The following is a 13819-nucleotide window of genomic DNA, read 5'->3' as shown; positions in this document are numbered from 1 at the left end:
ATTTGAAGAGGACTGTTGTCTATGGCTAGGTATAACTGAATAGTTATGTAGAATTGCTTAAAAAGACAAACGTATCTGAGATCATGTTTCCTGAAAGACCTCTTACAAAAAATACCAGCACACATTGCAGTGTATATCATATGAAATACTTTTTGTGAATACTTGATCTATATTCCATATTGACAGAGTTGGTATTAAGAGCAGAAGAAGAAAGATATTTTAATACTGAATATTGATATTTCATTATCAGATTGCAATACCGTGAGCACTGTCTATATGCTACAATCATTTTCCAAGAGTACCTTTTTAAAATATGTGTAGTCTGCCATCTCCATCCTAAATGCATTTGTAACGTACTTAAGAGCAGCATCTAATAACAGTCTTTGGCTTGTCTACTCAGAAGTAAATCCCATTGAATTCAGTGCCACATATTCCCAAGAAAGTGTACTGAGGTTTGCAGCCTTACTTGTCAAGTTACTCCAATAGCCTTTTCCTCTGTCAAAATCCACATCTTTAAGCTTGATGCTTTGATTACATCCCATTTGGGTTACAGTAAAAGGTGCTGCTGCCTCTGAAATTTCTTCAAAAACTTCAGTAGGTCCAAAATACTGCAAACTGACACTGTTGACTTGGACTGGTTTGAGGGAATATATAACTCCTGTGTTGCAAAAGCTTCACTAGCTACTGATCTGTTTTTGCGTACAGTACAGTGTGTCTATAAAGCCTTGTACAGCTTGGGTTCAGACTGTTTGAAAGACTGTATTCCCCTTATGAGCTTCCTGCAGTTTTAACATCTCTGGGAAGGGCTTTCTATTGGTTCTACCACCATCACAAGTAAACATGCTGAGGGCATGGGAGAGAGCTTTTATGGTGGCTGCTCCCAGGTTGTGAGGTTCCCTCTCACAGGAGGCTGAGTTGCATGTTCTCTTTTCACTGGCTGGCCAAGACTTCTTTATTTAGACAAGCTTTTGGCTGTTAACTGGTTGTTGGAGAAGAATCCTTTAAGGGGGAAATGGTATTGTATCTTTATGCTCGTTGGCTACATTCCAAATTTTAAAACTGTTTTAAATGAGTGATTTTAAAGGATTGCATATTTATTTAAAAAAAACATTTTGTGTTAAAAAGGATTTGTTGACTGTATTTTATTTTAACATATGCTTTGAGAAGTTTTGAGTCACAGATTAGGGGGAAGATGGGATGTAAATCAAAATAAATGATCAAATGCTTGCTCACAAATTTACCTGAGTGTGGCTTGAGTGGAACTGTGTATATTTGGAAAGAGTACCTTGAAAATGTACACAGCTCTTGAGAACAATTTCTGAAATCTACATTTCAGAATGGAATATGCTGTATATAAAGGAAGCTGCTTACATCCTCCAATGGAATACTGTGACCAGCTGGAAGATTCAAGTTAACCGATTTCAAAAGAGATCCCCATTAACTGGTCTTTTGGAACTACAGGGTATCTCAAATTCAGCCTTACATGTACTGTGGTCATTAATTGCCATTAAACCAATTTTAACTTGCAGCACCCATATGAATGAGAAGCCTCCAGGACTTCCTGTTGCCACCTGTGTCAGATAGAAAAAACTCTGATGAGGACTATCAGAAAAGATGGCATAAACCAGGGCTGGGGACAGTGTGGCCATCTAGATGCTGATGGATTGCAGCTCCCATCAGCCCTATGCTAGCCCAGCTAATTATGAGAGATTAGAAGAGTGGCATATCAACACCGTCAGGGTGTGTGTGTATATGTGACACCAGTTGACAATCCTGGTATAAGCAAATAAATAGTTAAGTTAAAAGATACATCCTCGGATACAGCCTTTACTTCTGAGATAGTTGTCAGCAGGATACATAAGGAAATAATTGGCAAACAAAATAATATGTAATACTGAACTTCATCTGTGGAAGATTTAAACCTGTAAGTTCTTGCTTCCTTTTTGTCAAGCTGAGCATACTTCTGGAAGGGAAGTAGAATTCTGAAATTAAAATATCTAAAGTTTTAAAATGCATTAAAGACACACGCCTTTCTCACAGCAACTTCTCAGCAGACATGAGTGGTCTGATTTGGAATTGATTCACAGTACAGTATTGTTTTTCCACCAGAGGGTGACTTTCAAGAGTGGGAACATGTTCAGCGTCAGGGTATAAGTCCAAATGATATGGGGCTTCACAAAGTCTCTTTAATGGTATATGGGTTCAGGGGAGTAGCAGCTCTGTGAAGTTATGATACTCCATCAAGGTTGTGGAAATCAGCATACTGAATTTGATTATATTCCCTATAAACCTAGTCAGTTTTACAAAACAATTGACCTATCAAATTGTTAACAGCATTTAAAATAGAATCTCTATATTTCAGTTGTTTCATTCTCCATCTCCTTTCAGCACTGGTAAACAACAAATGCATTTGGCATAGAAAGGCATGTAACTTGAAGGAAAGGTACATTGCCTAAATTCCCACAAGAGCCATAGCTCTGTACTTTAAATGTTAAACAAGCTTGTAAAAGCTTCATCTGTGTCATCTGAATTATGCTGCATTCAATTATACATTCTCTAGCAATACAAGTTAAATGCAAAATGTCTGTATTTTCTCTTTCCTGAAGTTTAATGTAACCTTTAACAAATTCTTTTTAAATTTCTTGCAGGCAAATGCTTTGAGCAGTACATAAAGATATCATGGCCTGCCTTACAATGACAGAGATGGAAGGGACAGCATCATCTACTATTCACCAAAACGGTGGCATTGTTGGGAATTCAACCATTTCAAGACAGACAGAACCACTGTTTCGGGTTTACCTTTATCATTCCCCAGGAAAGACTGAAGGCGATTATCTGCAATTTCCAGCTGGAGAATATGTTGCAGAAGAGATCTGTATTGCTGCTTGTAAGGCTTGTGGTAAGATCGTTTTGCTTACTGGTAATACAATTTCACCTTTCTTGTTTGGGACTCGTTTGGAAATTTGGCAAGAAATACAGACAGATCAGTTGATGCCTCCTTGGAATCAACTCAGAATGTTTTGTTCGATCTGTTTGGATAGTACTTTGTTATATCAATGTACCGTATTAACTCATCACACTGGTTTCATTTGGACCAATACAAAACAATAGATTTGCATTACAGTAAGAAGCCTCCAGCTCAGCACTTTCCTTCTTGGGAACATTCAGAAGAGGAGCTTTCAGTTCCCTTTTCAGTTCACCACAGTTCAAGGTCCATAACTTAGCAATTAAAAAAAAGTCAGTTTCTTCCACAGAGATTTGAAGTTGTTTTCTTTCAACAAACTATATATAAACTAACTCCTGTTATCCATATTTTCAAAGCGAACTACAGTATAGTTTGTCTAGCTTAGGACCTAACACTCCAATATGGTAAGTTAAAATGGCTGCTCCAGAGGAGGGGTATGGGGGGGAAGGGTGAATATATTAGACCAAGACTCATTCATGTGCATAAAGCCTTCGTATGTATCCTTAGAAGAAAGAATAGGGGTTGCTTCTACTGCCCATACAAAACATGGTACGAAGAAACTGTGACTATCTTTTGAAAGCATGAATTCCTCATTTATTCCATCAACAGTTGATTCTCTCTGATTAAGCAAAGGAAGCTGCTACTTCTCCTGCTGCTACACCAAATGAAGTTAAAAATGCTTTCAGAAGACACCTATAAATCTAATACCAGGGAATGCTGATGATGTGACAGGAAGCTTTTCCTACACTCTCCATCTCAGTGTTTTAAATAGCTGATGGAGAATGCACATCAGTAGTGTGTGTGTGTGTGTGTGTGTGTGAGAGAGAGAGAGAGAGAGAGAGAGAGAGAGAGAACTACATTATTTCCAGGGTAAAGGAAGAAAACTGTTGATTTATGGTGAAATCCTAAGGCCAATAAACAAAATAAGTCTTTTTTGTTAAAATATTTGGTAGGTATTTTTTCCTCCAACATAGGTTATATTTTGGTGTCCAGGAGGAAACTGATTACACTTTGAATCAATTCCATACTTTGGATCAATCATTAATTAGAATGGAAACTTTAATCAAGAAATCAGAAGAAAGCTAGGACTTGGAAGAAATCAGAAGAAAGCTAGGACTTGAAAGAACTAGAGAAAATCCTGGAGTGCAAAGATATATTACTAAATATTAAAGTTAGGATTGTCCATGCCATTATATTTTCAATTTTTGTGTATGATTGTGAAAGTTGGACAGTGAAGAAAATTGATAGGAAGAAAATCAACCCATTTAAAGTGTAGTGCTGGGAAAGAGTTCTGTGGATACTGTAGACTGCTGAAAAGACGAATGGAGCCTAGAGCAAATTGAGCCTGAATGCTCCCTAGAAGCCAAGATGACTGAACTGAGACTAAAGATGACTAAAAACCTAGTTTCCAAGATGACTAAACTGGTCATATCATAAGAAGGCTCAACTCAGTAGAAAAGACAATAATTCTTGGTAAGGAGAAGGCAGTAGGAAAAGAGGAAGATTGCACCCTAAGTGGACCTCAGTCAAGGAGGCCATGGTCCTGAGTCTGTAAGACTTGAGCAGGGCTTTTGAAGAAATGATGACTTTGGAAATCTCTCATTCATAGGGTCATCATACATCAACTTGACAGCAGTTAACAACAACTAGGAATTTTACAAAGTTCTCCCAACCTTAGTTACCATACCAGTTAAATAGAAAGCTAGAGGATAGTACTATTAGGTGGGATTGTAGGTCTGACAGGAGCAATGTTTTTCCATAGAGGTGTGCCCTTTCTTTACAAGTATCTTCCCTCTCTCCAAAAAAAAAAATTACTCACAACTCCAGTCAGGAGTCAGGATGAACCTTCCAACACACACAGGGCTGCCCAAGTTTGTGTAGGATTTCTGAGTCATCTGGCGAGAGATCCTTCCCTTCCTTCCAGCTCTAAGGCACCAATGGTATCCAAAGTCCAAAAATCCTAAAGTTTGGGATTTTCTTTCCCAAAGTCCAGGAAACACAGAGCAGAACAAAATTTTCTAAAACCTGCAATAACTGAAGTGGTAGCTTTGCAGTTCTTCGGTCCTTCACGTGGGGAAGGTTTTTGTTTGACAGAGACAGCAACATTTTGATGCAGAGAATTCAAATAAAATCAGTGAACTCCATCTAACTTAGCTAGTTACATGCTGCTTGTTTGAGTAATTGTCTTGGTTTTCAGAAAATGGGCACAGTTTGTTCAGGATGGACTGGAAAAGAACATCTTGGCCTCCAGGGTTGTTAAGAAGATAACAAATTGAACAAAAATCTCAGTTTTATGGGAATCTGAGTTCAGCAAAAGCCCCCCTTTTAGAAGAGACTATTTGCTGAATTGTGCTTAATATTAGGACTTGGCTTTGTTGTGTACCTGTGGGGCTCCCCTCCAAGAAGCAGATTAAGCATGATTTTAAATCAGATGCTATTAATGGATTTCTGTGTACCCTATTTGAAATTTAATTCCCAAATTGAAATCAAATGTGGCTATGTAAAAAGAACATATTCTTGCACACTTTCTTTGTTTTGTTTTCACCGTTTCCAACTCAGGCTTCACTTGTTTATTGAGGCTTTGATTTAGTTCACTTCTTATGTTTTATTGACTGAACACAGTGTTCCATTCTCAGACCTCTGTTTTCACTCACTTTCTGCCACTGAATGTCCTTGCCATTGCTCCCATCTGTACTTCCATCTGTCATGTGTGAGTATTGCAAGGCAGGGGATGTAAAGTATAATGAGTTGTGTTTCTAGTCAGAATTTCTAGCAAAGCTGACACAGAGAGGGTTAGTGTTGGATTTTGGAGCAGGGATACCTGGATTCAGGAACATTTTTAGGCATGAAACTGCTTGGGTGGCCTTAGGCAAGTTGCAGTTATAATTTAGACATCACACTAATCCATAGTTAAAGGAACTTAACTGCAGGGTGGTCTAATATCTGAATTAACATGCCATGATTTGTCATTGGCTGGCACACCAAGAATTCATGCCAAGTATGACTTGCAAGTTATCTGAAAATATCAACTATTGTCATGGCCAACACTGCTTCCTGAGATTGCTGTACTCCAGAGACAAGAATAAATTCATAAACCTAAATACTCAGAAGATCAAATCAGACATTGGCTTCTTCCAGTTTAGGATCTTATGCCATTGCTGGGTTTGTAAACTGCAATTGTTATATAAAATTTATTCGGTCATTGACCAGCAAGTACAAATAGCAATCAAATCACAAAAGCCATAATTAAGCTTGCTTATAAAAACTTCTAAATTGTACTAAAATTATACATTACAAGAAGATAAAAGATAAAATATAGTTGTTATACACAGAATGCAAGCACAAAGAACAAAACGGATGCCATGTAGGGCAATCCACATATGTCTCTGGTATCTTACTGTCGGAATCTATCTCATTTAATATGTAAACTGCAATTAGTGCAGGCATGTTGTCTGGTTTGATTACTGACTAACCTATAGCACACTTCATTGCAAGGATAAAATAGGAACTGGGAAACTTCAAGTTTCTGTTTCTCTTACCCATTATAGAGTTTGAAAAGTAACTTCATGCTGTTAACTTTTGCATTGTTACAGAATTGACTTGTTACTTTACTCATTGTGTTGCTTGTTGCTTTTTGTTATCTTTGTTGCTTTAGAGACAGGGAGAACTTAATATTAATAAGAAGATGGCATAATACTATCTCTTAAATGGCTCTTTTAAAATAACATTCAGAAGTTACTGGAAAATACTAGTTGCTTACAGCAGTAAAGTAATGTCATTCCCACTTGATACATTAGTTTTGAAATGTTACTTCATTGTGTCCTCATTATCCAGAAAAGTAATGAGGTAACACATAACAAAATATTGATCCAAGTACCAATTGATAGATTTATTTGCATTTCTGTCCTTGTATTGTACTTCCACAAATTGTGTTTTCATCCTGAGTAGATGAAGCCATAGTTTTTGCTTTTGACCCACTGAAATTGTTTCCACGTTGTATGAGGAAGCTTACTTCTGTGTGAACATATATCCCACATTCTTCATGTCTTGTACTGATTTTCTTTCATTCCAAACCTCAGCATTGGAAATCTTCTGTCAGCACATCCATTAATCTATAGTTCAGGTTTTTGTACTAACATCTTGTACCAAATGCAGTGACTTTGCTTTGTATCTTTTTGTGTTGCTGTGTACTTTTCTGAGTCTGTGTTTCAGTCAACTCTTTATTTAAAATTTTGCATTCTTTGCATTGCATTCTTTTTCCTCACCTTCCTGGGCTTTGCTCTGTGTTTTAGAGTGCACTGTTCTTTAACAGTGTATAGTTTTGGTATATACTGATATAAAAACTGTTATATACATGTTTATCATTCAGTCTCTATTTCTGGATCTAGGGCCCTTGTTTGCTGTTGAGTAACAGCATACAGTCTCAGTCTGTTGTCTTATAATTTTAAAATAATAAAGGAAAATTATAAAACAAGTAAGAAAAATAAAGGTATTTGGGAGAACATACTGTATATTGAGGGGAGAATGGTGGAAATGTGTGAAGTTCGTGAATTTGGGACCTACTGCTTGCAGCACCTCCTAAAAAGTTAGCCTTGAGGGAAAGTGGACCTTAGGGTGAAAGATATTATCCACACGTTTTCTATGGGCCTGAACAGACAAACCAAAATAAAGCTGCTTTGGGTCACATTGGATGTTTGCAATTTAAATGATGCATGCGTCCTAAGAGGCTGGAAGCCACGCCAAAGCTATGCTCCAGTCTTAAGGACTGGAGCACAGCTTTAGCGCAGCTTCTGACGTCTTAGATGCATGTGTCATTTTAACAGCTTATCTCCAAAGTGACCCGAAGCAGCTTTATTTTGACCTGTCTGTTCGGGCCCTATAACATGCTTTTTCTTTGCAGAAAAGGATGGGCAATAGATCACAACAGTTTGATATTGCAGAGATTTCAGGATGAACTATTTATGTAACCCAAGATTCTTATAAGTAAGAATTATACATTTTTAAAAAGGAAGCTAAGGATAGGAGTTTGCAGGCTGGCTATTTTGGCAGTAGATTTTAATCCAGCTTCAAGTAAGACAGCAACATTTGCTAGCTCTGGCAATTGTTGTGGAAAACTGTAAACGAAACTAGTTGGCTGTGGGGAAAGATGGCAAAAATGCCAGAGGTCACATCTTAATCCTCTGTCTGAGTAGCTTGTCATTCCAGATAGATAATCTTAGCACCAGAATACTTTCCTGAAACATGGACTGACACACAGTTCCGTAAAATGATAGAGTTGAAAAAGACCACAAGGGCCATCCAGTCCAACCCCTGCCATGCAGGAATACACACTCAGATAGCTGACAGATGGCCAAACAGACTCTGTTTTAAAGTGTCCAAAGAAGGGGATTCCACCACTATGGCAGCATATTCCATTGTCAAATAGCTCTTACCATCAGGAAGTTCTTCCTAATGTTTAGGCGAAATGTCTTTTCCTGTAGTTTGTATCCATTGTTCCATGTCCTAATCTCTAGATGAGCAGAAAACAAGCTTGCTCCATACTCAATATGACATCCCTTCAAATATTTAAACAAGGCTATCATGTCACCTCTTAACCTTCTTTTAAACCCATCTCCCTAAGCCACTCAACCCAAAGGGTGCTCAACAATGGCTCCTTTTCATCCTGGAGAGAAGTGACCAGTGGGGGCCCCCCAGGGCTCTGTCCTGGGCCCAGTGCTATTCAACATTTTTATCAATGACTTGGATGACAGAATTGGGGGCATACTTATCAAATTTGCAGATGAAAGCAAATAAGGAGGAGTAGCTAATACCCCAGAGGACAGGATCAGAATTCAAAATGACCCGAATAGACTAGAAATCTGGGTCAAAGCTAACAAAATGAAATTCAATACAGAGAAATGTAAGGTACTGCACTTATGGCGGAAAAATGAAATGGACAGATATAGGATGGGGGACACCTGGCTGAACAAGACTACATGTGAAAGGGATCTAGGAGTCCAAGTAGACCACCAGTTGAACATGAGTCAACAGTGCGATGCAGCAACTAAAAAGGTCAATGCAATTTTAAGCTGCCTGAATAAAAGTATAGTGTTTAGATCAAGGGAAGTAATAGTGTCACTCTATCCTGTTTTGGTCAGGCTCCACCTGGAATATTGTGTCCAGTTCTGGGGACCACAATTCAAAAAGGACATTGATAAACTGGAGCGTGTCCAAAGGAGGGCGACAAAAATGGTGAAGGGTCTGGAAACCATGTCTTATGAAGAACGACTTAGGGAGCTGGAGATGTTTTGCCTGGAGAAGAGAATAATAATAATAATAATTGTTTTATTTATATACCGCTATTCCAAAGATCATAGCGGTGAACAGCAAGTAAGCTAATTAGCAAGTAAGCTAATTTAAGAAGGTTAAGAGGTGATATGATAGCTCTGTTTAAATATTTGAAGAGATGTCATATTGAGGAGGGAGCAAGCTTGTTTTCTACTGCTCCAGAGAACAGGACCTGGAACAAAGGATGCAAGCTACAGGAAAAGAGATTCCACTTCAGCATTAGGAGGAACTTCCTGACAGTAAGGGCTGTTCGACAGTGGAATAAACTCCCTCGGAGTATAGTGAAGTCTCCTTACTTGGAGGTCTTTAAACAGAGGCTGGATGGCCATCTGTCCGGTATGCTTTGATTGAGAGTTCTTGCATGGCAGGAGGTTGAACTGGATGTTAAGAAAGGTGTTAAGCTTCCCACACACACACACACACACACACACACACACACGAGATGCACTTTAAGGTTTTAAATCATATACCTTGGGCATCTGTGGCAGCAAAAGATACAGTGGACCTTTGTTATATGCTGGGATTTGGTTCCAAGATCCCCCGTGGATAAGAAAATCTGTGGATGCTCAAGTCCCATTAAATATAGTGACATAGAAAAATTGTGTCCCATATAAAAAATGGAAAATCAAGGTTTGATATTTGAATTTTTTTTACTTTTTTTGAACATTTTCAAACCGTGGTTGCTTGAATCTGTGTATAAAAAAATCTGTGTACAAGAAGGGCCTATTTTATTTAAAGGGGGCCTCTGGTAAACAAATGATTAGAGAAGTGATTTAGAGACATTAGAGATGTGTGTTACCATTTTTGTTCTCTATAAATGTCTTTCTTGTAATTGCGTGATAGGCAGAAAAGAAAGGGTAAATCTTTCCCAGCAAATTTTTTTCTTTGATATTGCTATTTGTTTAATGCCCAGACCATTATTTATAGTAGCATTACAAATTCTTAATCTTATTGCAGTAAATCAGTTGTAGTTGAACATATTGTTTCCAGCCAACCTGTTTTTAAACATAACATTTTCTAAAGAGAGGAGAGAGCCAAACCAGGGGGGAAGATGGCCTGGCCCCCATTCCTTATTACACACTGAAGATTTTTCAGGCTTTATAGAGGGACTTCTCTTGTTTACTAGAGCTTAGGTTCTTCCCCTTTCAGGTAGTATTGGTTTTGTGTAGTCACTCTGTTCAGTATAGCTTGAGCCAGTTTTTGTGGGGGGTTTTGACCTGATTCTTTGAATGAAGATCTTCCTGAATATACATTTATGTAATGAGTAGGGTTCTTTGTTATCTGGTTGCATGACAAGCAACATCTGTTGAAATTCCTACACAAACATTAATGGAATAGGATATGTCTCCAGTTTTCAGTCTGGAAACCCTAAGTCTGTTTATTTAAGCTGCTTCATTATCCTGAAACAGAAAATATATGCAGGTTTGTGTTTAGACTAAGGTGAAAAAAAACTTTACTAATTTGTTGGAGAGAACAACAATTCACGATCTTTTTCGGCCCATGACACTGCTACCTCTTCTGGCCTTTCTTTTAGTGGTCTTTCTTTCACCCACACAAGCCACCCTGAGGGTTGAGGAGAAGGGGTCGGTATCTTATTGTCTAATTCCTGCCAGTCTCAAGTTCTTTCTCCTCCCTCTAGCTATTGTTTCTCTTCGTTTGAATCTCACTCTATTAGACTCCTTTTCCTTTACAGCTGCGGGTTGCAGTCATCTTTTGCCCTCCTGGTTCTGCTACCCAGTTCTTCTCAGACTTTGAGTCATGGCTGACATTTTTTCTATCGGATGCAGTCCCCACTTTGATCCTAGGTGACTTTAATATCAACCTTGATGATCCCAAGAATCTTTCAACATCTCGCTTTAGCTCCCTTTTAGCTTCTTCAACCTCATTCCAACTCTTCAACCCATTCTTTCGGTCACTGCCTTGACCTAGTTCTTGCTGCTAAGTGTGTCATTTCTGACTACTTGACATCTGATTTTCCATTGTCTGATCATCATTTAATCTCTCTTACTCTTACTTATATCCCACCTCCTCATCATACTGTTCAATGCTATTTTCGTGATCTTATGTCTGTTAATTGTGACCATTTCTGTCAGTCCTTGGATTCATCTCTCTCTTCTCTATCTCTTGGGGACTCTGCTTGCTCAGCTATGTCTTTATTTAACTCCACGCTTTCTTCAACTATTGACAGCTTTGCCCCTCTATCTGTACACCTGTCTTCCTCTATGACTAGGCCTCAGCCCTGGCTTACTCCCATTCTTGGGTTCCTCCGATCCTGCTGTTGAGCGGCCAAATGTCTTTGGAAAAAGTCCTGGGAGTGGGCCTATTTTATTCATTATAAATTCGTCCTTTTATCCTCACGCACCCTGTCCATGGCAAAACAGAATTATTACAAATCATTGATCTGCGCCAATGAGAGGCACCCACAGCATTTGTTCTCCTGCTACAACACTTTGCTAAAACCTTCCTTTCCCCCTGTCTCTTCATTATTTTCCCCTACCGATTTTGCAAACTATTTCATCACTAAGATCACCACTATTCAATCTGAGATAGTTCTTCCTGATTTGTCTTCTACCACTTATCTTCTGGCACTTTCAACCAAAAAACTCTGTGTTTCCTCCTGTTTCTTTGGACGAACTCTCCACGCTGCTGAACTCTTCCAAACCTGCAACCTGTTCTCTTGATCCAACTCCCTCTCCCTATAGCCACTCCTTTTCTGCCCTCACTTCTCTATATCTTTAATCTCTCTCTCTCTCTCTCTCTCTCTCTCTCTCTCTCTCTCTCCAGGCTCCTTCCCTTCGGACTTTAAACATGCTCTCATTTCTCCAATTCTGAAAATGCCTCCTCTTGACCCCTCTTCTTTGTCTAGCTATCGTCTGATTTCTCTTCTTACTTTTCTTTCTAAGGTTTTAGAACGGGTCATTTATTCTTACTGTCTTGAGTTTCTTGAAGCCATCTCCATTCTAGATCCCTTTCAGTCTGATTTCCACCTGTGGCATTCCACAGAGACGACCCTCACAAAGATCTCAAATGATCTTTTGCGGGCCAAGGCGAATGGCCTTTACTCTGTTCTTGTTCTTAATTATTTGTATGCGGCCTTCGACATCGTGGATTACTGTCTCTTAGTTGATATACTTTCTGACCTCGGGTTCTCGGACTCTGTTCTTGATTGGTTTAAATCTTATTTGTCAGGTAGATCTTTTGCAGTGGTCATGGGTGGTCAGACCTCGTCCTCTGTTCCCTTGTTTGTTGGAGTTCCCCAGGGTTCTGTTTTGGGCCCCCTACTGTTCTCTCTTTACACATTGAGCCCTGGTGGCGCAGTGGTTAAATGCCTGTACTACAGCCATTCACTCAAAACCACAAGGTTGCGAGTTCAAGACCAGCAAAAGGGCCCAAGCTCGACTCAGGCTTGCATCCTTCCGAGGTCGCTAAAATGACCACCCAGACTGTTGGGGGCAAATTAGCTTACTTGCTAATTAGCTTACTTGCTGTTCACTGCTATGATCTTTGGAATAGCGGTATATAAATAAAACAAATTATTATTAATTATTATTGTCCCTAGCAAAACTTATCAGTTCTTTTGGTTTTTCCTAACACTCAGCTGTATCTTTCCACCCCTGACCTTTCTCCGGGGCTTGAACAGCAAGTTTAATCTTGTCTCACAGCTGTCTTACAGTGGATGAACCATCGATGTTTGAAGCTCAACATGTCCAAGACGGAGCTTCTTGTCTTTCCACTTAGTCCACCCTTCAATACTCTTTTTCTGTTTCCATAGTTGACATCTCTATTTGACCAATCCAGGAAGCCCGCAGTGTTGGCTTCATTTTTTATTCTTCTCTGTCGTGTATCCCCCAGATCCAGGCCACAGCCAAGGCCTGTAGATTCTTTCTCTACAATATTGCTAAATCCGTCCATTTCTCTCGGCCTCACTGCCAAGACTCTGGTCCACGCTCTGGTCGTCTTGCCACTAGATCATTGTAACCTCCTTCTGGCATCTGAAAATTGTATTCCAAAATACAACTAGAGGGCTGTATCAGGAAAGGTTGACATAAAACATTTGCTACTGGCACAGGGTCCCTGAAGGCGAAAGATTGCTACCATATGAATCATATGCACAAAAAAATGGTTTGAAGTTTTAGAAGTCTCTCTGTAAAATGCAAGGTTTGCACAGAACACCACTTGGGACAAGTTTTTTTCACATTCTATAAACTTGTATGTCATCTCATTATACTCCTAATCAAAACTGGCTACTAGTGAGATCTAAACATTTATGATGGCGGTTATAACTTTAATTTCTGTATTGCCATTTGGTGGGAATAAGAAGCCTTCCATCAAGCCAGTGTTTAGCATAGTGAGTAACTATGTTTACATTAAAGGAGAGAAGGAATGGATTGGTAGATAATAATATTGTACAATACAATAATTAGGCAAGGGATTTGGTGAGTAAGAGTGGAATGTTAGCCTATGAGAATAAAAACATTTATTCTTAAGAAATTCCTCTTCTAGGCTAGAGTATGTATTACACTGATG

At 39.0% G+C, this 13819-nt stretch overlaps 1 protein-coding gene across 1 annotated transcript in view; it reads left to right on the top strand.

Annotated features, from left to right (window-relative positions):
* The first annotated feature begins 1323 nt into the window (after window positions 1-1323).
* Window positions 1324-13819, top strand: part of JAK2 (Janus kinase 2) — a 60765-nt gene continuing 48269 nt past the window's right edge. Inside the window, exons 1-2 of the mRNA XM_042450294.1 lie at window positions 1324-1462; window positions 2649-2899. Of these exons, the coding sequence (XP_042306228.1) occupies window positions 2680-2899 (220 nt within the window). The 5' untranslated portion in view covers window positions 1324-1462; window positions 2649-2679. The remainder of the gene's footprint in view (window positions 1463-2648; window positions 2900-13819) is intronic.

This window comes from Sceloporus undulatus, chromosome 2 (genome assembly GCF_019175285.1).
Source record: "Sceloporus undulatus isolate JIND9_A2432 ecotype Alabama chromosome 2, SceUnd_v1.1, whole genome shotgun sequence".
NCBI classification, from domain to species: Eukaryota; Metazoa; Chordata; class Lepidosauria; order Squamata; family Phrynosomatidae; genus Sceloporus; species Sceloporus undulatus.
Note: the sequence above shows the minus strand (reverse complement) of the source record. Positions and strands in the feature narration are given on the sequence as shown.